The 25276-nt window shown below is 34.2% G+C and overlaps 2 protein-coding genes across 2 annotated transcripts; both read left to right on the top strand.

Moving 5' to 3' along the window:
- The first annotated feature begins 319 nt into the window (after positions 1-319).
- Positions 320-2535, top strand: LOC114390161 (zinc finger protein ZAT1-like). The gene is made up of 2 exons (XM_028350864.1): positions 320-495; positions 786-2535. Exon 2 carries the CDS (start codon positions 905-907, stop codon positions 2144-2146), a length of 1242 nt encoding a protein of 413 aa, XP_028206665.1. The 5' UTR covers positions 320-495; positions 786-904; the 3' UTR covers positions 2147-2535.
- A 3207-nt stretch (positions 2536-5742) lies between these two features.
- LOC114389028 (protein MAIN-LIKE 1-like) lies at positions 5743-8005 on the top strand. The gene is made up of 4 exons (XM_028349608.1): positions 5743-6176; positions 6280-6939; positions 7043-7660; positions 7743-8005. The coding sequence occupies exons 1-3, from the start codon at positions 6024-6026 to the stop codon at positions 7310-7312; spliced, it is 1083 nt and encodes a 360-aa protein (XP_028205409.1). The 5' UTR covers positions 5743-6023; the 3' UTR covers positions 7313-7660; positions 7743-8005.
- Positions 8006-25276: the final 17271 nt, after the last annotated feature.

The following is a 25276-nucleotide window of genomic DNA, read 5'->3' as shown; positions in this document are numbered from 1 at the left end:
TACAAAATATTTTTTTGCTGAATTATTACATAAAATAATTTTTTTGAGGCGTTACATAAAATACTAACTACTCATTAATTGGTGGTTTTTATTTAATACTGTGCTATTTACAATTTTAATTCTTGAATACATTTACTGCACCATGCCACCTCATTATTTTTTATTTTAATTTCACACAATTATTAGTATAAACCTAGGTAATATTAGGCGTGTACTGGCGAGATTAATGGCGTCATTTGTGTTCGCTGAACTGAAACAAACTCCCATAGCATTTGGGCTTTTAAATGTAAAAGGTGGGGGCACAGCACAAGGGCATTGCGAAAGACAATAATAATAAGAAGTAAAGGTCTCAGAAACGTGACACTCCAATTCTTCCACACACAAGTTAAAAAGGGACTCCCAATTTTCCAATCCTAGTAGAAGTAGAACACAACAGACACCACTCTCTCTAATATGCGACTCGTCAAAAACCTTGTTTTCTTCTGAATTTCTAAGGTAGCATCTCCGCTTCTTCTTCTTCCTTTCTTTTTTTCCCCAATCTATTATTATCTTTCTAGTGTTTTAAAACCCTGCAATGGACCAAGTCAATTGTGTTGGTGGTGGTTTAAATTCAAATTTCTAGATTACCCTTTTTCTTCTTTGTGTTTTACCAAAAAAAATACAACACAAAAGAGAATCATCAGTTAGAGAGATTATTTTCTTGGTCGCTAAGCTACCCTTTGGTGTTCTTTTCCTCTATCTTTTTTAATCTGACCTGGTCTTTGTGTCAATTTTGTCTTCATCAGGTGTGTGTGGTATTATACCCTTTGGTGTTCTTTTCCTCAATCTATAGCCAGGTGCTAGTAATTGCATTCTCTCTCCATTAATCACCCAAAAAATCAAGAAAGGTTCAATTTTTGGTTCAATGGAAAAAGACCAAGAGGCTCAGCATCATAGGGAAAATCAAGGGTCTTTGGTTACTACCGTGAAAGTAGAAGGGTCAGAGGCTGTTAACAACAATGAGCATCGTTCTTGGGTGTGTCATATCTGCAAGAAAGGGTTCGGCTCAGGTAAAGCACTTGGTGGACACATGAGAATACACAACCTTTCCAAGAAGCAGCAGGTTCATAGGGCTAAACAAGGCACTACTATTGTTGCAAAGCCCAAAACCAACAAATGGGTGTTTGTGAGTGGCAACCCCACTTGTTCTCTTTGTGGAAAGAGCTTTTCTTCCATGAAGTCCTTGTTCGGGCACTTGAGGTCTCACCCTGAGAGGATGAGGAAGGGGATTCAAAACAACACTCCTTCAATCAATGGTGCATCCTCCAATTCCACATCTTCATCAACCCTTTCTGATGACTCTACTGCTGTTGATCTCTCCCAAGCTCTCAGGGGTTGTTGGTCTGTCTCTGCCAAGAGAGGCCGCAGAAGCCCTTCTTGTAGCAAGTCAAATTCTGGTTTAGAAGATGATGGGGAAATTGAGCCACGTATGCAAGAGGCTGTGTATAACCTCATGTTGCTGGCAAGTGGGAATCCCAAGCGGGAGGAAGAGCTTGACGGTGATCAGATTGAAGAGAAGAAGCTGTTAAACCCAGTTTTTGGGGATTCTGATGAGATGAAGAGAGATAGAAAGAGAGTGACAAAGAAAATGAAATTAACAGAATTAGAAGCAGCTGAGGAGGGGGACAAGCTATGCAGAATATGCAATACAACTTTCCCAAGTCCCCAAGTTTTAGAGGGTCATCTATGCAGCAGCAAAATTTTTAAGAACATTCAAGTCATGGATGAATCTGAATCAGATGGTGTGTTAGCCACAAAAGAGGAGCATCATGCCAAAAAACCAACCATGCAAGGAGAGGAAACAACTGTTCTTGGGGGTAATGCTGTGGAAGCCATTAGAGGGTATCATTGTAAAATTTTCATCAAGACTTTCTCAACTGGTCAGGTCTTTGGGGACCACAAGATATCTAATTGGACCAGCACGGCAGAAGCTCAGTCATCAGCTCAAGCAACTTCCTCACCTGTGGGAAATGCTCAGAATTGTTCCAAGATTTTGACTTTTGATCTTAATCAGCTTCCTGCTATGGATGGACAAGATGGTGTTCAATCAGACTTGTTTATTCCTGCCAATATTGTGACATCATTCAGTTATGGTTCCTCCTCCTAAAACTGTGTAACCAATTACTAATTAGTGAGTTCAAATTTAGGCTGAGTTTGTGACCATTATAGGGCATCGCATTCTATTGGGCAAAGATAAAGTAAGTTCTCTTCACAGCTAGTTTTGCATTCTGATTAATTGGTTTTGTCTTTAGTATTATAACTTCTTGAAGTGAGACACCACCGTGTTAGATGAGGAACCATCTTAGTTGTTTCCTATGTTTTGGGTAGGGTCATGAGCTCTTGCCTTTTCTGTGTTTTCTTTCTTAATGTGAAGCATGATGTGTCCCGCAAACTTGCTGTGAAGGAAAGATCCGAAAAGGCATTGTGGGGCTTTCATTGGGGATATAAATGTTACCCTTTTCTGTGTAAGTGCAATTGGACAGCTTGGTTATTTCATATTCTTTTGTTTTTTAGTGGTCTTTCATATTAGTATCGGTTTATCATTAAATAATTATTTGACCATCATCACTTTGATTAGTATGTTTCCTAATTAAATTTTAGTTTTATGTTGATTTTATCGTGTTGAATGGTGTCTTGTGATTCATATAGCCGACCTTATGTAGTGGCATTAGGCTTTTTTTTGTTGTTGATGTTACAGTGGCCAAAATTTCATTCTGTTACATTAAAAATTGCTTTGATCCCCCCTCTTGTAAATCGTACATATAATGAATAAATTGAGGTGAAAATTGAAAATATAAAATTAAAAGACTTTCTCAATCAATGATATTATTCGGAGATATTATTGGGGTGGAGAAATCATTGGAAGCAATGTGTTTTTGGTCAAAGTTAAAACTAACATAGCGTTTTTTGCACATACAAATAGAGCTCGATAGTCGATAAATAGCAAGTGTTACTTGTGCTCATATAAGACATTATTGTAGTCATGTAACTAGTTTTTTTTTATAGGCAAATGTTAATTGTTAGAAGACAAATTCTACCGTGCAAAAGTATAACACATTTTTTCACAGTACAAAAATCAATTTACATCGTTGGATCTTTTTAACTTGAAATCTATGGTTAAAAAATTTCTTCTTTTTTCATCTCTTTTGCTTCTCCCTTTTCCCAAATTTGTCCCTGAGAAAATCTATTTTCTTTGTTGGTCCCTCTTCCCCTCAAACACCCAACCTCTTTCTCTCCACTTTCTTCCCCGATGACCATCATCAAGCAATGTGTTTTTGGTTAAAGTTAAAACTAACATAGCGTTCTTTGCACACACAAACAGAACTCGATAGTCGATAAACAACAAGTGTTACTTGTGCTCATATAAGACATATTATTGTATTTGTAGCCCTGTAACTAGTTTTTTTTTTATAGGCAAATGTTAATTGTTAGAAGATGAATTCTACCGTGCAAAAGTATAGAGTGTTGCTAGGTGCACCCAGTAGTTTTGCTGGTGCACCCAGCAATTAATGGGAAAAAGTCATTTATGCCCTTCAGTAATTTTTTAAAAAAAACAGCGGTTTCTCGCCTCTCTCTCTCCCGCGTCGCGTTTCAACTTCTTCTTCTTCCTCGGAGTTTTGCTTCTGCTTCTTCAATCTTCTTCATTCATCTGATTCTTCAATCTTCTTCTTGTGCGCCGCCGCGATTCCATCTTCTTCACTGCTGTTGGCGTTTCTGCTTCTTGGCATCTTCTTCACGTTTCTGCGTAGGACAGTGGGTGTGGTTCTTCTTCGCGTTTCTGCTTCATCTTCGACACTTAGCTTCTTCCTCGAGGTATGTTTCTCCTTCGCGTTGCTTCTTCTTCCTCCATTGTTGTCGTCGATGGCGGAAATCGCCATTGGGAAGTTGTTGGGCTGTTTACGGATCACCTGATCCGTAAGCCTCTTCCGGATCAACTTGATCCGAAAAAGGCTTACGGATCAGGTGATCCGTAAATACTAAAAAACAACTTACGGATCACTTGATCCGTAAAAGTACCAGTTTCATTTTAATTACTATTTAAATGAACTTGAATTATTTTGTTTTTGGTTGTTTCAATATTGTTGAACTTTTTGGTAGACATACATATTAGTTAGGATGCTCCCCCTTATATGATGAATAAAATAAAACACACATGAGTGGTTACATTTATGGGTCTATTTAGATAAACTTTTCTATATATATAGATATATCCTCTTTTAGTTAGGGAATTATCCAAATAGTATATATTGATTAGCATTTTTTTTTATCAGCAAAAGAGTACCAGAGGTACTATAATTACAACGTGTTAGAAAAATCCTAGTGGATCCACATGTGATGCTACTTTCGGACTGATGTGATCCACCCTACAAAAAAAAATACATCATCAATACCCATTGGCGTTGAATGATTAGCATGAATTACTTCATTTAAAAAATTCCAAGAGATAGGTAGTGCTTGTATGAAATTATCCAAATATTCCAAACCAAATATTGCTAGTAAAACTAGTCTCATTATTACAAAGATAAAAATCACAACTAGAGTAAGCATAGGCACAAAGATGCCACCCCCACCAACACCTTCCACAGTCCTAAATCTTGATTCCTAGGAATCCTAGGAATCCAATCATATACTTTTGGTAAGTGTTATACTCTTAGGTAGCATTTGGTAAACATATTAGAACAAAAGTTACAAAATGGAACATAACCAATGGTGAATTATAAAAATAGAACAAAACACAATATTGTGTTGAGAAATGGTATATTTTAATTCTATTTCGTTTATCCACACACATCAAACACTATCTTAGCATTAATTCCTAATTTTTGTTTATCCATACACATCAAACACATCAATCCTGGTTTGATTCTATTTCATTTATCCACACACATCATTCCTTCATGAATCATTATCCGGTGGTCACACTACTAACTTCAATTTCAACGTTCACAACATATTTAGGACTAGCATTATTAGCTTTTTATAGAACTGGTCAACAAAAACATATTGGTCAATGTGGATTATTTCTAGATAGAATGCTATAAGGACAATCAATTAGTGTATATAGAAAACATTTAGAGAGAAAGTTTTATGAGGGTTAGGAGAACAATTAATCCAAATCCTATAATGATTGCAACTTTTACTAGCTGTTCTTATTTCTACATATTAATATATATTGTTCTTAGATGGAATTGTCACAAGCAGTATAACAAGGAATGGTCCTAGTTGTGATAGCCAACAAGGGAGGGAATTGGCATTGATATCATAATGAAGTGAACATGTTATGGCAATTGAATTAGTTTAAAGTAGTGGGTTACTTCTATTAGAGTCATCCAAATTTGTACATTTTAGTAAGAATTTAAGTCTTCTTCTGCACTTGTTCAAGTTAGCTATTTTATTTCTTCACTCAATCCTCTAATGAGTTCTATTCTAGCTTTGGTCAATCATAAAAATAGAACAAAACACATCAAACACTATCTTAGCATTAATTCCTAATAGAAGAAAACGCATCAATCATAAAAATAGCTTTGGTCAATCATAAAACAGCACCTTGCTGAATCAAGGTCAATACCACTAAGCATTTGAGATGCTGTTGATCATTGTTTATGCTTAGTTTGATTTTCCACACAAATTTGAGATGTTGTTGACCACAAACACAAATTTGTTGACCATTGTTTGTCAGATTCATAAAGCTCAGCAAGTTAGAGTAATTGAATTGAGTTAACCAAATGCTTGAAATTTGAGAAAATGAAATGAGTGATGGATTTTGCGGTACTCATTTGCAGATCATGGTTAGGACCAGAGGATTAGGTCGTGCCTTAGGTCAGGTCACTCGCAGAGGTGTGGGCAGAGGAGATCATGATGATTCCGATGATGCTCCACAGCGTCGATGACCTACTGCATCCGCACGGAGGCAGCGAGTCGCTGTGACTGCGGAGCACGTCGATGAGCCAGTCATCGCTGACCCAGACGTTCAGGATGACCCGATGGAGGCACCAGCTGCTGTGGAGGACATTCCTGCGGACGCAGGCGCAGAGGCGGCTGAGGATCAGCCTCAGGGATTTCCGGATGGTCCGAGCGACCCATCTGTGCTGACAGCATATGCGGATCACGTTGCTTGCAGCGTATGGACGGGAGAGGTATTTATACTATTTATTTTTAGTTACTTGTAAATTATACTATTAGTTTTCCTTTAAATGATAATTTTAACGAATTTTGCGTTCCTTTTATACTTCAATTCAGGAGCGTCCTGAATTGAAGTTATCCTCGCATGGGAGGAAGGTCCATAGTTTAGGCAGGCATGTCCCTGCCATTGAGGGACTTATCGCTGATACAGGACTAAGTCCTCTGATCGCGTGTTCAGTAGACACCGGCGATCGGGGACTTTTGTCCGCGTTTGTGGAGCGGTGGCACTGGGAGACGTCTAGTTTCCATCTCCCGGTGGGTGAGCTCACCATCACATTGGACGACGTCTCCTCTCTTCTCCATCTTCCCATTATAGGCGACTTTCACGCATTTGAGCCCTTGCACGTAGATGATGCGGTTCAGATGCTGGTGGACTTGCTGATGGTGTCTCCAGAGTCTGCTAGGGCTGAGACAGTCCAGTGTCGCGGAACGTACGTACGCCTGCAATGGGTACGTGATATATATCAGCGCCGATGCCAGGCAAGTCATTGGACAGCTGCGGCTCGTGCATATCTTCTTCACCTGCTGGGTTGCACTCTGTTTGCTAACAAGAGTGCAACCAATGTCCATGTTGTCTACTTGGAGGCCCTTTGGGACCTTAGTATGATAGATAGGTACGCTTGGAGAGTGACTGCTTTGGTTCATATGTATGACCAGCTGAACGATGCATCCATGAGTCACAGTCGACAGCTTGGCGGTTACATCACACTGCTGCAGGTAACAAATATGTTTTTCATTCATTCAGGCTAAACAATGTTCAACTTTAAATTTTGTTACACTTTCATTATTAATGTTTATAATTTAAATGTTACATCTGTAGTGCTGGATTTACGAGCACTTTCCCTCAGTTGCGGAGTCCACCGCTGATCAGGACTACGATGAGGCTTCTCCGCGTGCGTGCAGGTGGATTGCGACGAAGAAGACGGTGAAGAGCATACGCACGCCGTCGTATAGGGAGCGCCTGGACCGACTCCGGATTCCGGATGTCTGTTGGATCCCGTATGGGGAGCATCGGGAGGTCCGAGACTTCCACGTCAGATCATGCTACTCCGGTCTCTTGCGCTGGGGGTCTGTTGCTGTGTATTACTGACCGGAGAGGGTCGTGCGGCAGTTTGGTTACACGCAGACCATTCCTGCTCCTCCTGTCGATTCATGGGTCTCGTATGATGATATACACGACAGGTGGATGCACTACGAGGATCATATCGTACCTGCAGGTGAGGTGTGCGTGGTGCCAGGGGTGTGTTCCAGTGACTACATCGAGTGGTTCTTCCGCATCTCCCATCCTTTCACGACACCAGGCCACGCAGTAGATCCTCTGCCTCATGGTCACGCCCCGCAGCCCCGAGTCGTCCCTCAGGCCCCGCAGACGGATATCCCTTGCGTGCCGGAGCCAGGAGCATCGTCGACATCTACGGAGGAGCCCAGACATGCAGTGGTAAGTAATACTAATAATTTACGTCATTTACCTCAATATTTGCATAATAATTTGTGTAATTAGTTTGTTTTGTATGTAACAGGAAGTTTGTGATGACATTGCTGAGCGGTTGGAGCGCCATCTGAGTCTAGGGGTGGTCACGCTTGGCTCATCGACACATGAGGTGATCAAAGAATGCCTCAGATTGGCCAAGAGTGTCACACAAGACCATCTAGTATACGTTAGGTGTAGACGCAGGCGACACACTGATCATTGTATATACATATTTTACATTGATATTCCTTGTATATACAAATATTGTACATGAACTCATTTCATGAGTATTATTGGTTTTATTTATTTTCATTACTAATGTTAGTTTTATTTATTTTCATTGATTGTGTATTCCATTTGTGTCTATATACACGCGTGTTATAACTTTAAATATAATTGAAATAACGAAGTTGAAAAGGGTATAAAAAAAATAATTAACCAAAAAATGGACATCATTCGTTATCTAAGATTGTATATAACGTACTAATATTTTTAAATTGTCTTATAATTACAATTTTCCCACTTATACTAATGATCATGTAAAAAAATGTATTGTAAAGTAGTTAGTATTTTAATTTTTTATATAATACTAATTATTTTTTTATATTGTTTATAATATTAATAATGATATGATTAATTCTTTATAATATTATCTTTTATGTATTTATTGATTTTTATTAATATGTATAAAATAACCTTAAACAATAATTATAATGGGACTGAGTAACTATTTTGATATCATCTTCTAAACAAATTTATTCTAAAAAAATATATTAAAAAATTAATTATTTATAATGAATCAGTATTTATAAATATATTATATTTAATAAAATAAAAAATAGATTTAATTATATTATAAATAAATATGTTGTATTTAAAAGTATATTATAATTTTTTTTCCTCTTACGGATCAAGTTGATCCGTAAGAGACTTCCGGATCAGCTTGATCCGTAAGTTGATCCGTAAGTCTCTTCCGGATCAAGCTGATCCGAAAGTGGAAAACTAAGTAAGGGTAATTTTGGGATTTTTCAAGAATGCTGGGTGCACCAGTAATAATGATGGGTGCACCTAGCAACACTCAAAAGTATAACACATTTTTTCACGATACAAAAATCGATTTACATCGTTGGATCTTTTTGACTCGAAATCTATGGTTAAAAAATTTCTTCTTTTTTCATCTCTTTTATTTCTCCCTTTTCCCAAATTTGTCCCTGAGAAAATCCTTTTTCTTTGTTCCCTCTTCCCCCTTAAACACCCAACCTCTTTCACTCCACTTTCTTCCTCGATGACCATCATTAGTTCTTTGATACAACCATTTGTCCTCTCCAAACATGATTGTTGTTTGTCGTTGCTCTAAAAAAAGCACGTCGCTTGGGTTTATGCAAACACGATGACACTAGATCTGTTACGACAATGGAAGACCATGGATTGTACAACAACGAAGACTTCTTCAGGTGCAAGGTTCGTCGAATCGACACTAGATCTATTGATTTTCTCAAAATACCAAGCAGGAAATTTGTGTTTGATTTGGTTAGATCTGCGTTTTGTTAGATCCAATCATGATTTGGTTAGATATGCAATTGATTTTCTTAGGTTTGGTGTTTGATTTGTGTGATTTGGGTTTAGGACTAGTAATTGGTCCCTTTGTTGGCAATGCCCATCCGCCTTCCTTTAAAATCGACAACAGCCGATGATCTGGGTTTGGGTTTGAAGTTGTCGTTGCAGTGTTGTCGGTGTTTTTTTGATTTTATCAAATCTGTAACTTCCTTCAAGACCTAAAAATATGCGCTTGTAGGTGGCAGAGAACAAAAATGTAGTGTGCTTGGAATGGTGGAGGCGTTCGACGTCGACAGAGGCTATGGTGTCCAGCGTTGACGGAGGCTATGGTGTATGGCGTCCACAAAAGAAGTTGCAGGGGTTGGAGTGAGAGAGAAAGGGAAAGGACAAATCTGGAAAGACAGAGAAAATAAAAAGAATAAATAAATAAATAATTAAAAAATCTGGACCTTCGATTTAAAAACTAAAAGATCCAACGATGGAAAAAAAACTTCCACACGATGCAAAAGAAGTTTTACTTTCACACTGGACTTGTCTAGTTAGTTTTGTTAGCATAAAGGATCAAATTTGTGATCTTTTCCTCCTTTCCTTCTTCCTTAACTATTCAATCCACATTATATTTCCCTTAACTACGTGATTTGAGTTTATTTTTAAAATAGTTTTATAGTGGATGATAATTTCTTCCACAGTGTCCCATACCCCGCATCTTCCACAATGTCTACGACAAAGGCGCCTTTGATGATCAATGAAACTCCATTGTTGTCATAGATCCATCATCATCACGACTTTGTTGTCGTTGTAGATTTGTCTCCATCGCAATACATAACTTTAGAGATGGTATTTTTTTTCCCTTTTGTTCTTTCCCTCTAGCTTATTCTCCCTACCCTCTCTTTTGAAATCTATTCTCAAAAGAACCAAATCAACATCACCATAAAAAGAGATATATGAAAAAAAAACAACAACCAAGTCAACTGCATGATGGATGATATATGGGTAAAAAAAACAACCAAATCAACAACTTGAACGACATCTATGAAAAAAAACCAAATCAACAACACCGCGATTGAGATCTATGAATAAATAAAACCAAACCAATGACACGACGAATGAAATCCGGGGGAAAAAACAATGAAATCAACACCGCAATGGAAGAGATTTGGGTAAAACAAAAAACAAAAAACAAAATCAGCACCATTTGCGAATGTGTTTTGTTCCTGAACCTTTCCCTGGCAACAAGGTCATTGAGCAAGGTAATCATACTAGGCTCACAATGAAGGCCATGGAACTGGGTTACTTCGGAATCCCTTACAAGAGCGACGACAATGGAGTCGTGGCGCAGATGATTCAGGGACATTGCGGAGTTACGTTGGTCATTGTTGGAGGCATGCATGGTAGATGTAGGAGAAGAGGACACTATGGAAGAAATGTTCATGATAATATTATACACCTTGATGAATCTAAGGACTAAAAAAATTTATTTATCATACACAAATTATTATACTAGATCATCGTGGCCTACACTATAAATTAAATTCTTTTGATAAAAAGTTCAATACATTTAGATGTCAAAATCTACAAACACTACATAATATCGAGACTTCCCTGAGTAGGTCTAACTAAAAAAAAAATCAGTTAGCACTACAGTGGATTATTAGATACGAGGAAAATCTTCCCAATCCATTCTTTACTATATTTTTCTAACATATTGAAAATTAATGTTGTAAAAAAACATGTTTTGTATGGCCACTATTAATAAAAAAAAAAGGCTTAAATACATTTTGTTGTCTATGCAATTTAGCATTTTTTTCATTTTTTTTTTCATTTTAGTCCTTGCAAATAAGTTTGTTTTGTTTTTCATCCTTAAAGTATTTTAGAATAGTAAACAAGTATCTTGAACAATGAAATAACGTTATCTAAAATGCTTTAAAGAAAAAAAACTAAACAAACATATTTTGTAAGGACTCAAAAAAAAAATGTAAAGATGAAAATATAAAAAGCATTATTTACATGGATTAAAAAAGTATTTAACAAAAAAACAAATTGAAAATTAATGGGAAGTCTACTAAATGATACAGGTCTCCCCACAATAAATAAAAAATTATACAAGTCTTATTTAGTTTGGATCCTCTTCGGTCTCTCTAGCCAAATTTTCTCTCTACCAAAAGTTAGGACCATTTGATTGTTATGGTTAATCAAGGGTTGAGATATTTAAGACTACAAAATGTTGTGCTTATGATGTGGTTTTGAATACCTAAAAGAATTTTTAAACAACAGTGCTTTTTAATAGATTTTAAATTTTACTGTTGAGCAATTCTAATGAGAATTTCTACTATCATTGAAACAACTAATTAGGGACAGAGTCAAAGTTAACTTATAAGGGGCAAGTACATTGTTGTCTGTTATTCACAAATTCAAAAGGTTTATTTTTATTTGTAATAAACAATTATCAATATGCAAAATTAAAATAATTAAATTTAATAAATAATAAACACTATTAAAAATAAGCATTGTCTATGATAGACCTAATGTTGATTGGAAATTTTGGTCTAAGGTTTGAAAAATGACGAATCAACAAATAAGTATTTTAAACGAGATTTTACTTAAGCCAAAATTCCTTTAAGGGTTCTTTAATCAAATTAGCAACTAACTTGTTTTCAATTTGTGAAAATGCTTACTTAAAATATGATTTTAACTATACTTAGAAAATTTTCTCAACGACCCCAATTTATGTCTTCCTAAAAATGTCTTCTTGAGATTATTCGAAGGGAGACATATTTATAACTTGAAAAAATATCATCAACCAACCTTTTCAAGGTTAATTACAAATTGAAGGTGATGTTTGATCAAAGGTTAATCAACTATCCAATACCTTTAGTGATGTTATGCATGATAAATTCAAAACAAATCTTCACAAAAAATTCACCTTACCCAGTTGTTGATGGTGGAAATTTGTAATAAGTTTGGAAGACCTTACAAAAACTTATTTGATAACTCCTCACAATGATTCTAAACAAACACAAGTATTTTTTAAGTTGGAGGGACTTAGAATCACAAGACTCAGAGATGTGAATTCCTTTTATTTGACCTACCGACCTCTTGTGCTTCAATTTGTGAAAAATCAATAACATGTTTGAAAATAAATAACAACTCTGCATTTTGTAATGATAATGAAGATTTGTATGCAAAACATGCAATTTTCGATGAGATGTATTCAATTAAGCATTTTTGGAAATCATTTCAGAACAATAGTAAATGAAAGAAAATGTTATCAAAAGCAGAATGTGTTATAAAAAGGTGAATAACTTAAATGCAAAAGAAAGAGTTATAAACAGAAGAAGGAGTCATAGGAAATGAAAGAGAGATAGGCAAAACAAAAGTTATGGAAAGTAGAATCAAAGATGAGAAAAGAATTTTCATCAGTATGAAAGTTGGGCAAGAACATAAACTTTTCTCATGGAGGAACCTATAGTCATTCTGATGTGAGGCATGCTGGTGTTACAAAGATTATGGAAGTGTTTCTAACCAGATGAAATGGCTTCAAGACCTCTTATATATAGATTTTCTAGTCTAACGGTCATGTTATAGAATTTTGACATCTTTAATTCAGAATGTTTCCTAACTGCTATTGTAAGATTCGGATACTTGTCTTTGTAGCTTTAAATTTGACAATTACCAAAAACTACCCTCTGACAATTTTTTATGGTGCTCTTGGAAAATGACCGCTAAAATCATTCTACATGCTTGAAATTGTTTTCCTCGAAAGTATGTTTGATCTTCTAATTTCATAAGTCTTCCAAGTCATCATCATATCATCCAACATTTAGTCATTTTATTCCATGGGATTCATCATATCCTCGAAAAAAGAGTTTTCAAGAAATACATTTTTCAAGAAATGTTATATTTTGATAAAATTTGTTGTTGTGTTTTCATATCTCGAAAGTGCTTCATCTCACCCTAAAAATCTTGAACTCAACAAATTCTTTAAGAGTGTGTTTGGATGGAGGAATTTAAAATTCTGAAAAATTTTAAATTCTAAGAATTTTAAATATTTCAATTGAAATTTTTTTATTTTTAAAATTTTGTGTTTGGATAAAAAAAAGTTAAAATTATGAGGGAGAAAAAAAATGAATGAAAAAAAAAGAAAAGATATGATTGGTGTGCTAGTTATACATGTTCAGATCCGATTGATAGTCCACAATCTCATACGGTGTTTCTTCACAAAAAACATTCAAACAATGAATTCTAGATTACAAAAATTCAAATTCTCTGATAAATTACTTTCCTTAGATAAAATTCTCTATTCAATTCTCTATCCAAATTGATCACTTTTTGATAATTCTTTGAAAATGCAATTTACAAATTTTACTACGAGCCACCAACAGATGCCCTCAAAAAATTATATTTTCGAGTATAAGCGAGATAAAGTATTTTTTAATGCCTTGTAACTCCTTTTCAATTTTTAATTCTTCAAATTTAAGGTCAAAAGAATCTTTTCGAGTAAGTGCACATAAACAAAAAATGTGGCAGTAAACTGCCCACTATGCCCCGTGTAGCGAAAAACATTATTCATGTTCAAACCATGATTAAAAAAAAAAAAAAAAAACCCGCCAATTGTTCTTTTCTTCCACTGAAAAAAAGAACTCGCTCCTTCTCTCCCAATCTTTTTGAAATCAAATCCTTGAGAATTCATCCCCAAGAAATCACCTAACATCATAACTTTTCTCTCAAATTACCCAAACCTAATGGACAAATCTTCTCAAAATCCTTTTACCTCCACTCAAAAATCAAATATTCCCATGGTTGGAGGCAAAGAAGCTGGAACTGGAAGAATGCGATATTTTGAAATCCCCTCCTACGAGGAAGAAACGAAGAAGATTTAGGAATTACAGGTAATGCTTACTTTCTCTCTTGATAATAAACAACGCGCCTTCGCAGGTCCATTGACGCTTGATATGGATTTGGGGAAAATGGAGAACTTCTTTCCCTATCAAGCTCACGAACGCCCTCTCGTTCATGAAGAAAAAATCTAAATTGATGTTTTCCATCGAGAACGCACCAATTTGTTTCACGCTTCTCCTCCCAGCAAAAATGGAAAGTACATTGCTTGTGGCTTTTTGATCATTAAAAGAAGATGGAGATTTTCGATCTGATAAAGTTGAGTAAGGACGACATAATTTCTCTCAATATGTTAATGATTTTGTCATCAGCGTTGTTTTGGAATCGAGGAATTCACGTTTTTTGAATTTCCTTGTGGACTAGTGGCTCCAACCCTATTCAATATTGCAACAATCATAGGATTGAAGCCTCTTGGTGAAAGGGGGCTCAGCTTCCCTACAGTTGGAATTTTGACACATTCACGGAGTTAGCTAAAGGTCAGACTTAAACAGATTTGCGATTGCAAGATTGCGTGAATGAAACAAATCCAATTTTGGCGAAAGGTACCACATACATGCTTTCCCTAATAAAACTGAGAATATTGATGTTTCAATTAATTGGAACATCAAAACATATAATTACTACATTGTTGAGGATCTATCTAAGTTCAAAAAAATGGTTTCACCCTTGACCCAATACTAGTTTACCGGTTATAGTAGATAAAGCAAGTTACGACAAATTTCCTTGTTTGGGGTTCTTTTACAAAGAATTTCCCAAACTAGGACTATTTTGGAAGTATTTCTCCCAAGGTGTTGTTTTGTACGTACCAGGCCATGCATGGCACCAGTGTTGATGGCGCCTTCGACAGGAACGAGCCACGTGGCCATGGAAGCGCCATTCCCAGCAGCACATCCCCTTTTGCTGAGGTGGCTTTGGAAGCGTCAGCACTAGTGGCGACTTGGTGATGGCTCAGTCAAACGCGTAGCCCTAGGTTGCAGCGTTGCAGACTGGCCTGCAGAGTTGCAGGGAGGCGCCAGTGGAGGTTGCGATTTTGGAAGAGGGAGGCGTCATTGGTTCCTGCGACTTACATGAAAACGTTAATGGTGGTGGCATTTGAAGGTGTTTAAATACCCAGTCATTACTCAGAGTCTTCTACATTTCTTCAACGCTTTCCCTTTGAACATTTTGCTTTCGTTTTCGTAGCTTTGGCATTTTGGTGGTTTTGGAAATTTCTGTGGTATGAAGCATTTTTTTTTAAAAAAATTACATTAGCTTTTATGTTTAAAAGGCTTGTTAGTGTGTGTTTAAATGTCAAAAATAAATAGAAAAATTGTGTAAGGATGTTTATTTGAAGAAAATATTTTGAATATGAAATTTGTATTATTTTTTTAATTAAATTAGGTTGGTGTTGATGAACGTTTGAACTTTGAATAAAAAAAATTATAGATGATATTTATTTGAAGTAAGTATTTTGAGTACGAATTTTTTTTTAAATATGAAATTGTACTATTTTTTTAATTAGATTAGGTTGGTTTGTTGGTGTGTTAAAAATTTAGAAACGTTGAACTCGAAAGTGTTATTTGATGCTTTGTTTTTTCTCGTACTACAAATATTTTATTATATTTGTAGTAATTTTGTAATTACCTTTTTCCATTTTAAAATTATTAATGGTTAAGATTAATTATTTATACTACTAACTTCGTTAATGAATTATTAAATTTTCTATTAAAAATGACTATCTTGAAATTGTTCATTTTTTTTAAGTTTGTCCCATAAAATTAATTTGAAGTTAATTAAATTTTTTTAAAAGAGAAATTGAATGTGAAGTTCCAATAAAGAGATCTTTTGTGATTACATTTTATTAGTTTTGATTTAAAGTTTTATAAAATCGTTTGTGTTATTTAAGTGTGTTGATGTGAAATTTATTTAAAGTTAATAATTTTAATTACATCTTGATTAGTTTAAAATTACTACATTGAAATTGTTAATTTTTTTAAAGTGTCTTAATGTGAAATTGATTTGAAGTTAATTTTTTTAAAAATAAAGTTTTATTTTGAAGTTTTCATAATGACTTTTTGTGATACCCATTTTGTAATTTATTTGACGTGTTAAAATATTGTTTTTGTAGGTACACGATGAATTGGGTTATAACAGTGTTGTATCTCAATGAAAGGGTATATGAAGATAATGATGGTGTAATATTTGAAGGCAGTAAAAAAGTGATTCAGATTAAACATGGAATTAGTTTCAATGCTTTGAAGAAAAAAATTGAAGATAAGGTAAAGTTACAAAATAATGAAATTATTTCTGCTATTAGCTGTAGGTTTTTAGTGTCAGGAAAATATATTGCCTTGCAAATTTGTGATGACGAAGACGTTGAAACGATGCTGGAAAGTTTTAAACAACTAGACCAAATGTCAGTTCTGGAATTGTACATAGAAAAGGATATGGCTGGGGGTTCAATGTTTCATTCTGCCAATTCGCTTACATCATGTGGAAATTATTTATCTAATGATGAGACACAACCGACAACAAATATGAGCAATTTACATATTGACGAAGACGATGATGATGATGATTATTATTATTATCTTGTGTCTAACTCATACGTTGAAGAGTCTTTAGACGAAGATGACAATGTTGATGGTATATCTGATACAGACGATGAAGTCACCAGCATTCCTCAAACAGTAAGAATTGTTCACCCAACAGAAGGTATAATTTGTTGTATAAAAAAATTAGACAATACATTTATTATTTGATGACAATTGTATTTAATGCTAAATAAGTATTATTTGATTTTTTATTTTAATTTGAACTGTTAGGTGCACAACGAATTGAAAATCCATTTTGGAATGATGCCTTACATTATAACAATATCAACTGGAGTTATCCTGATAAGGAGGACATTTGCGGTTTGGAGATGTCGTCGACCTTTAATGTTGGCCAAGAATTATATGTTGGCATGGAATTTGATAGTAAAGATGCGGTCAAAAATGCAGTCAAACAATATGTTATGAAGGTGCATCAAAGTTTCAAAGTTGTTGAAAGCAAAACGAACAAGTATGTGGTTTGTTGCTTGAATAAAAATGCAGAGTGTCCTTGCCCTTTCTATATGAGAGTAATTTTATGTAAAAAAACAGATACGTGGAAAGTCCCACAGTGGGGTGGACCACACACATGTCTGAATATGACCATGACACAAGATCACGAGAAACTTGATTCAGATTTAATTGTCACTTGTGTAGTATGTATGTATTTTATGTTCATATTATGTTCATTTTTTGTTAATTGTCATTTAAATTTTGTTATGTTATTGACAGACATGATCAGAGAAGATCCATCAATAAAAATTTCTTTGATTCAAGAGAGGATTAACAGTGAATTTGTGTACAAGGTGTCATACAAAAAAGCTTGGTTGGCGAAACAGAAAACCATTGCAATTGAATATGACGATTGGGATGAGTCATATGCGAAACTTTCGTCGTGACTAACACACATGCAAAATCATTCTCTTGGATCATATTTTCAAGTACTACATGACGATTTTATCGTTGGGAATACGATTAGTCGCGAACACTGTCAGTTTCATAGAGTTTTTTGGACTTTTGGGCAATGTAAAGAAGCTTTCAAGTACTGTAAGCCAATCATGCAAGTTGACGGCATACATTTGTACGGCAAACTTGTGTCCAAGTGGTTTATTTTCTATGACGGGAGGCGTCCTCTTTGGAGCCAAAGTCGTGCATCGTTCCCATGCCCACATTTGGATTAAGATGCACATACCTCCGATTGATTTAACTTTGTAATCGGTGGAGCTTCACATCTCTCTATATAAATACGCAAGCACGGCAGGTCCCCTCGCATACGTACTGCACTGTTCAAAGTCACGTAAAATTGTAGGTACCTTAAGGAAACTCTGCTACTACTTTTGTTAACAAAGAGGACACCTCCTATGAATCGAAGGATCCACGCACAGGTAAACCTTTGTAATTGCTCAATGTTACCCTCATCAATATTTATGTGAGAAAAATGGTGAGCCAACCAACTTAATTTGACGACACTGCCTTCAATTTCGCCTTCCTGTGGTCTGAATCCTAATAATTCTTCACACAAATCGGCCCAAACAAGATTTGTTGAACCAATTAATGATGCCCCATCAGTACGCAGACCTAATAAAACTGACACATCTTAGAGAGTAATGGTAGCCTCTCCGCATCTCAGGTGAAACGTGTGGGTTTCGGGCCTCCATCTTTCAATGAACGCACTAATTAAGGCCGCATTTATCTTTAGGTATCCCATCTTCATGATCCAATAAAACTCACATTGCCGAAGCAGAGGAATAATTTCCTCTGGTATTTATTCTTCACCTTGATACGTCGGGACTGCTCGTTTGATGTGTAGTTTTCTGTCTGGTTCCCCATTCCAAACATGTTCTGAAACATGCTTGGGTTGCATCCACAACACGTCACCATCAATTGGACCAGACCTAGTTTGTATACTTGATAAGCATAACGACGAAGATGTCATTGATCCTACAAAATAAAATATAATACAATTAATTGACGATAAAATTTATACATTAATTATACATACACAAATTAAGTATATTTACAAAAAATTAATTAAAATAAATAAGAAATTATATTTTTTAAATTTCAATAACAAAATATATTATACAAATAACCTAATTCATATATATTCTATAAATAAATTAAATTACAAACAAATATAAATTTAAATATATAAATTAATGACTTCAAATAATTACGAGTAAAATAATTTAACATACAAAATCAATAATTTAAAATACGTAAAACTATTCTAATTTAAACATAACATATGAAACTAATAATAATTAAAATTAAAATTAACGTAATATAAAAAATTTAATTCAGACCTATTTTTAAATTAATAATTTACAATACATAAAATTATTTCTAATCTATGATATCAAATATTTAAACTAAATGTAATCTACCACTACCATATACAAAATTTAAACTAAAGCTAATCTAAACTTAATAAGTTATGGTACCTAAAATTATTCCTAATCTAAAATTATTAAATTATGATACCTAAACCTATATAAAATTTTTTAACTAAACTTAATCTATCATATAAAATTATTCCTAATTTACCATATAAAAAATTATTCCTAATTTACCATATAAAAAATTTAAACTAAATCTAATCTACCCTATAACATTAAGAATTGAAACTAAACTATACAAAATTATTATCTTACACTACCTAAACTATACAAAATTATTATTATCTTACACTACCTAAACTATGCAAAATTATTATCTTACACTACCTAAATTATACAAAATTATTATCTTACACTACCTAAAACCATTTTATTATCAGAATATAAACATCTATATAAATAAAAACATACAAAAGATTCAATATATAACTTACAAATTTTTTAGGAAAATGGAAGAACACCCAAGAACAGCACCAACCAAGCAGTTCTCTCTCCACACAATATTTCACTCTCTCGGATAACAAGCAAACTCGAAAGCAAGGAGCAAGGAATGCAGGCAAACAATTGAAGGCCAAAACGCAGTTTATAAACGAAGAACAAGGGAAAACGGCAATGGCACCAGCGACTTCAGCAGGCACGAAGCGCCAATGGGACTAGCGTTTCCCTGCACCTACTTTTGCTGCATTCTGCTGCCTTCTGCTGCTGCTGCTGCTTGACGGGACATCACAGGGTCAAAGCGCCAACACCACTAGCATTTTGCAAGACACGTGTCCGCCATGCAAGAATCGCCATCTATTCTGGCGCATCCCATGCTGAAATCGCCAGTCAGGTTTGCGCGTCCCTCCAACCTTCGACACTTGTCCGCCATGCAAGAAGTTGCCAGTTCTACTGGCGCGTCCCATGCTGGGTACGTGCAAAAACAGCACCCCCTGGGAGATACTTCCAAAACAACCTTATTTTGGGAAATTCTTTGTAAAAGAACCCCAAACAGGGAAATTTGCCGCAAGTTACAGTGAAAAGAAATTAAATATTTATTAAAATATGTCGCCTTCTATTATGTTATTTGCTAAAATAGGTCTCTCTATTATGTTTATTTGCATTAGTCGATGTTGTACACCAGACCAAACACACCACTAGCCATGTTCTTCGTCTTAACCCTCACATTAGTTACCTCACTGCAACCAAACTAGTGAGCCCAATATCAACCACTGCTAACTGACAGCTACTAGAGTAAAAAAAGAAAGAAAGAAAGAAAGAAAGAAAGCTCCAAATATCAAACACATCGGGTGATATCACAAATTACAATTGTCACTAAAAGATATTTGTTGTGGTGAGATCCTTCTTTGCCATGGCGAATTGAGAAACAGAATGACCCCCGGAATATATTCTAGATTCGTTGTGGTGAGATTCCTCTCTGTCATGGCAAATTATAGAAATAGAAAGGCTCCAAGAATGAAAAGATGAGCTCGTCGTGGCAAGTTGTCAATTCGCTACAATGAGTGCAACCTTGCAATCACCCTTATGATTGTACAAATGTAAAAATAGAAAAATGAACCGTGAGCGAATTCATAATCTTCAAAGCTTTCTAGATTTATGAATCAACAAGTTGTTCCTTAGGTGTGTTGCTCCTCACTGCATAAGGCCTACACATGTAACAAGCTACACAACTTAAGGAACTTGTCAATTAACCACAGAATAAAAAAAATGAATGAATTTTTGAGTAAGTATTCACAAGTAAACAAAATGAATAGAATATACTATTAATTTGAAATCAAAACTAGCTAAAAAGATAACAAAAATGTCCAATTACCTAAGTATTGAGACATAAGTCCCCAGCAACGACATCAGTTTCTTGTTGTGGGATTTTGTGCATTTAGTGTTTACTTTAATTTTATTTATTTATGAAATTTCAACATATGGAAAATGTACCTAGTCTAAGTTGTAGCAAGAAACGAAAAGTATGAAAAAGTTAGTGTATCCATAAAGACTATGTAATACCTAAGAAATTAGAAATATTTTGTTATCTATGTAAAAAAAATCTGCAAGAGCAATTTTGCTACAGTGCATCGCCAATTCGTTGTAGTGAAATGCTTACAAAGAGATATTAAAAAATGGAAAAAGATACCAATATAGAAAAGTAATTTCACTAGAATGAGTTGTCAATTTGTTGTGATGAAAATAGCTAATCAATACCAATATGCATTCACTATAGCGAGGCATCAATTCACTATGGCAAATGGTAGAATATTTTTGGTTTTTTAGAGTTTGAAAATGAAAACAAGGTGGAGAAAGTGTTGCTAGATCTGAATTCCATGAATTTCTTCATATGCAACCTTGAATCCTGCTGATACTTCCAATTTCAATGCAACTGAGATTTAACTAAAGCAATCTAATCATAATTCTTTAGGTAAGAAATCCTCAATTTCTAGAATAAATTCCTAATTCTATAAGTGATTTAATTGTAGAAATTGGAACACAATGAGAAATCTCAACAATGCATATACCTACTCCATTCCTACCATTAGATTCATACACATTCGGCTTCAGATTTGAGATTAGAACTTTTTTCCATACAATTTAAATCTGTAAAAGCTAGGTTCATCACTCATAAGCATGGAAAATAAGAGAATAAGTAGAAAGGATCGCATAAACCGAAAGTTGAATAGCAAACTAATCACATATGCGAGAGATCCACTTCATTTAGATCAACTACGAAAATCTATATACAAAAGTCCATGAAAAATCCCATGGTTGAACAAGATAAGCAATTCTAATCTAAAATGCTAAGAAAAACTAAGAAAATTTCTCACAAAAACAAGGTGTGAAAAATAATTTTCACTTACCTCTAGGGAAACTCTTGAACACTGATTTGGAACTTGAATGTGATAGACTGAAGTTTCTGACCCCCCATCGTGATCGCCAGATTGAGGAAAATTTTGTCAAATATATGCAAGTTTTTTGGGGTTCAAGGAAATCATTAAAGACTTGGCCCTTTTCATCAAACCAATAATTTTAGGGCCCAACTGACTTAAGGAAAGGTTTCCCTATTCGACTCTAGAAAATTTGTGAAAGTGTTCAAGGGTAATTTCCTTCGTAAGGAGGAAAATTTACTTTAGAGGGTTTCTTGTAGAAACTATTTATGCAATGGGGTCTCATTTATAACAAATTACAGAGGGGGTCCGTTTCTTACGTGGGTACCGCCATCGACACTGGTGGGAAGCTTGAACCGCCAGTGCCAATGGCGGGATAGTGGATACCGCCAGTCGCAGCAGCGGGACAGGTAAGGGGTAAAACGTGTACCACCATTTCTCCTGGCGGGACATGCCTACGTGGGCAGTCCCGCCTTTGGAGCTGGTGGGATAGGGGCATATGTCTCTCTCCTCTCTCCTCTCTCCTGATACGTTACGTTATTACGTTTGCTTATTAGTTCTGGTCTTTCTTTTCCCAAAATGTGGAAGTAGGAAAAGGCAAACGAAAAAGGTGAGGCTCATTATTTTTTTCATGGTTTAGCTTTTTATTTAGAAGACTGAAAATATTTTTGTGGGAATCAAACTAAAAAATTAAATTATTATGTTCAAACATAGAAGATGGAAAATAGAAAAAACTCTTTCATGCACAAATTAAACAATTTTTTTCTCAATTTTTTTATCTTTTTGTTTTAAATTGTTTTATAATTTTAAACACAATTTTTATTCTTCTTTCTATACAACTATACAAGAAGAGAACAATACTAATTTTCTTATCTTTTATTTCTTTCTTATCATACAATTTGAAAAAAAAAATCATTTATATATTTTCTATTCCTTTTCCTTCCTTATTTTTCTCTTCTTACACTTTTTTTTCCATAAATCAAACATACAGTTTTCTATATAATAATAATAATTTTAAACCACTCTACGTGGATAGATGGGACTGAAGCTTGGAGAGTGATGCTGAATGATGAGACTCAAGCCTGATGATGCAGCTAGGGTTCACATGCACCTGAAATTTTTTTTTATGCAGGGCTAGGGAGGAGAATAGGGCACTGTTTGCATAGGGAAATCAGAAATCACATGCATGCATGGCAGCTTAAAGAGCTAGGCATCTAGGAGGTGACCATACAGAGTTACTTTAATAATGGTGTATAAATTTGCTACGTAGCTTTTTTGCTAAAAAATTTCTTTAAATAGAGCAAACTTCAATCATTCTTTGCACTTACATAAATTTGAGACTGAAGAGAGTATTCTGAAAGAGGAAGAAAGAGTTTTGAAGTTTGATTCTATAGTAAGGATGTTTTATATTTATTTAATTAAAGTTTTCTTTCATTTTGTTTATTTATGATGTACAAATTTTTTATTTTGAAGTAACAAATATTATGATTAGAATGAAATTTGAAGCTCAAATTTAAGTGTATTAATTTTGTAAATTACATTTTAAATTTAAAAAATATTAGCAGTAATTATTTGTAAGCCTTTTTGTTAGTGGTTTTTACGTCTAAAGTATTATTTGACATATAATTTAATTTAAGACAAAAAATAATTACATGTTATTTCTTAAGTATTTTGTGGTGTGTTCTGAGTACGAAGTTTTATTTTACTTGTAATAAAATTTAGTATAAGTTAACAAAAAGAAATTGTAATTTTAATTATAAAAACAATAACAAAAATATTACCAATTTTAAAAGTCCCGTCATTTAAATTTACTAACATGGGAATAACAATTTTCCGTTACTATATTTATTAGTAATTTATTGATTTTTAATAATCTTAAAAGAAGTTTACTTGGATTTTTAGATTATTTTATACTAGATCAGTTCTAATACTTGTCAAGTTTTCGAAAAATAATAGGTGAATATTTTATCTCTCCAAGCAATCACTAGTGCAGAAAATTAAAAAATATAGTTGAATTAATTTTTTAACAGTCACTAATTTTGTATCTCTTTGTTTTTATCACATATATCATATTAGTTATTATACTTGAATTGTATATATTTCTTTTATCTCCTTGTCTCACTAAGTTTCAAATTAGTTGTTCACCGAGTATTTTTTGCCTTACATATACGTGCATGTAATTTAATTAATTAACCATTGAGACTATTAAGTGGAGATGGAGGAAAAAAAATTACGCCCTTATTTGTCTGTCTCCTCCACTCCTATATATAGACAATATACTTTGCTACTAATTTTCTCATATGTATATATACAAATATTGGGGCGCCTAGGCGTGTTGGCCATGTGCCGTCTGAAATTTTTTTAAGTGTAATCCTTTCATTTATAACCCTTACATTTTGTGTTTGTCTGGAAATTTTTTGAAGTTGAGGAATTTTCCATAAATTATTTAATTAGAGTACTTTTTTTTAGAATAAAGTATGAATGTGTAGTTTAAGTTTAATAGAGGAAGCAAATAAATATTTTATATTTAATTGAAGTAATGATTTTATTTGTTAGACTAATATTTGAAGCTAAAGTTTAAGTGAATTAATTTTTTTAATTAGAATTTTTATTATAAAATTAGTATGAGTAATTATTTATTTTAAAACTACTATTGTTATGATTAATTATTTTTAATTTTGATGATGAAGGTATATCATGAATTCAATTATTACAGTGTTGTATTTCAATGGAAGAGTATATGAAGATAATGATGGTGTAATATTTGAAGGCAGTAAAAAGGTCATTCAGATTAAACGCGGAATTAGTTTCAATGCTTTGAAAAAAAAATTGGAGATAAGGTAAAGTTAGAAAATAATGAAATTTTTTTCTACTATAAGTTGTAGATTTTTAGTTTCAGCAAAATATGTTGCGTTGCAAATTTGTGATGACGAAGATGTTGAAACTATGATCGAAAGTTTTCAACAACAACAACAAATGTCAGTTCTGGAATTGTACGTAGAAAAGGATGTTGCAGGTGGTTCGATGTTTCATGCTGCAAATTTTGTTACGTCATGTGGACGTAATGTATCTCATCATGAGTCGGAACTGCCAAGAAATATAAGCAATTTACATGATGATGAAGATGATGATGATGATGATTACCTTGCATCTAACTCATACGTTGAAGAGTCTTTCGATGAAGATGATAGTGATGATGGAATATCTGATACAGACGATGAAGTCACTGACATCGTTGAACCAGTTTCAATTGTTCACCCAAGCGAAGGTAAATGTTTGTGAAATACAAAA

This window comes from Glycine soja, chromosome 16 (assembly GCF_004193775.1).
Source record: "Glycine soja cultivar W05 chromosome 16, ASM419377v2, whole genome shotgun sequence".
In the NCBI taxonomy this organism is placed as follows: Eukaryota; Viridiplantae; Streptophyta; class Magnoliopsida; order Fabales; family Fabaceae; genus Glycine; species Glycine soja.
The sequence above is the reverse complement of the archived record's forward strand: the minus strand, read 5'-3'. Positions and strand labels throughout refer to the sequence as shown.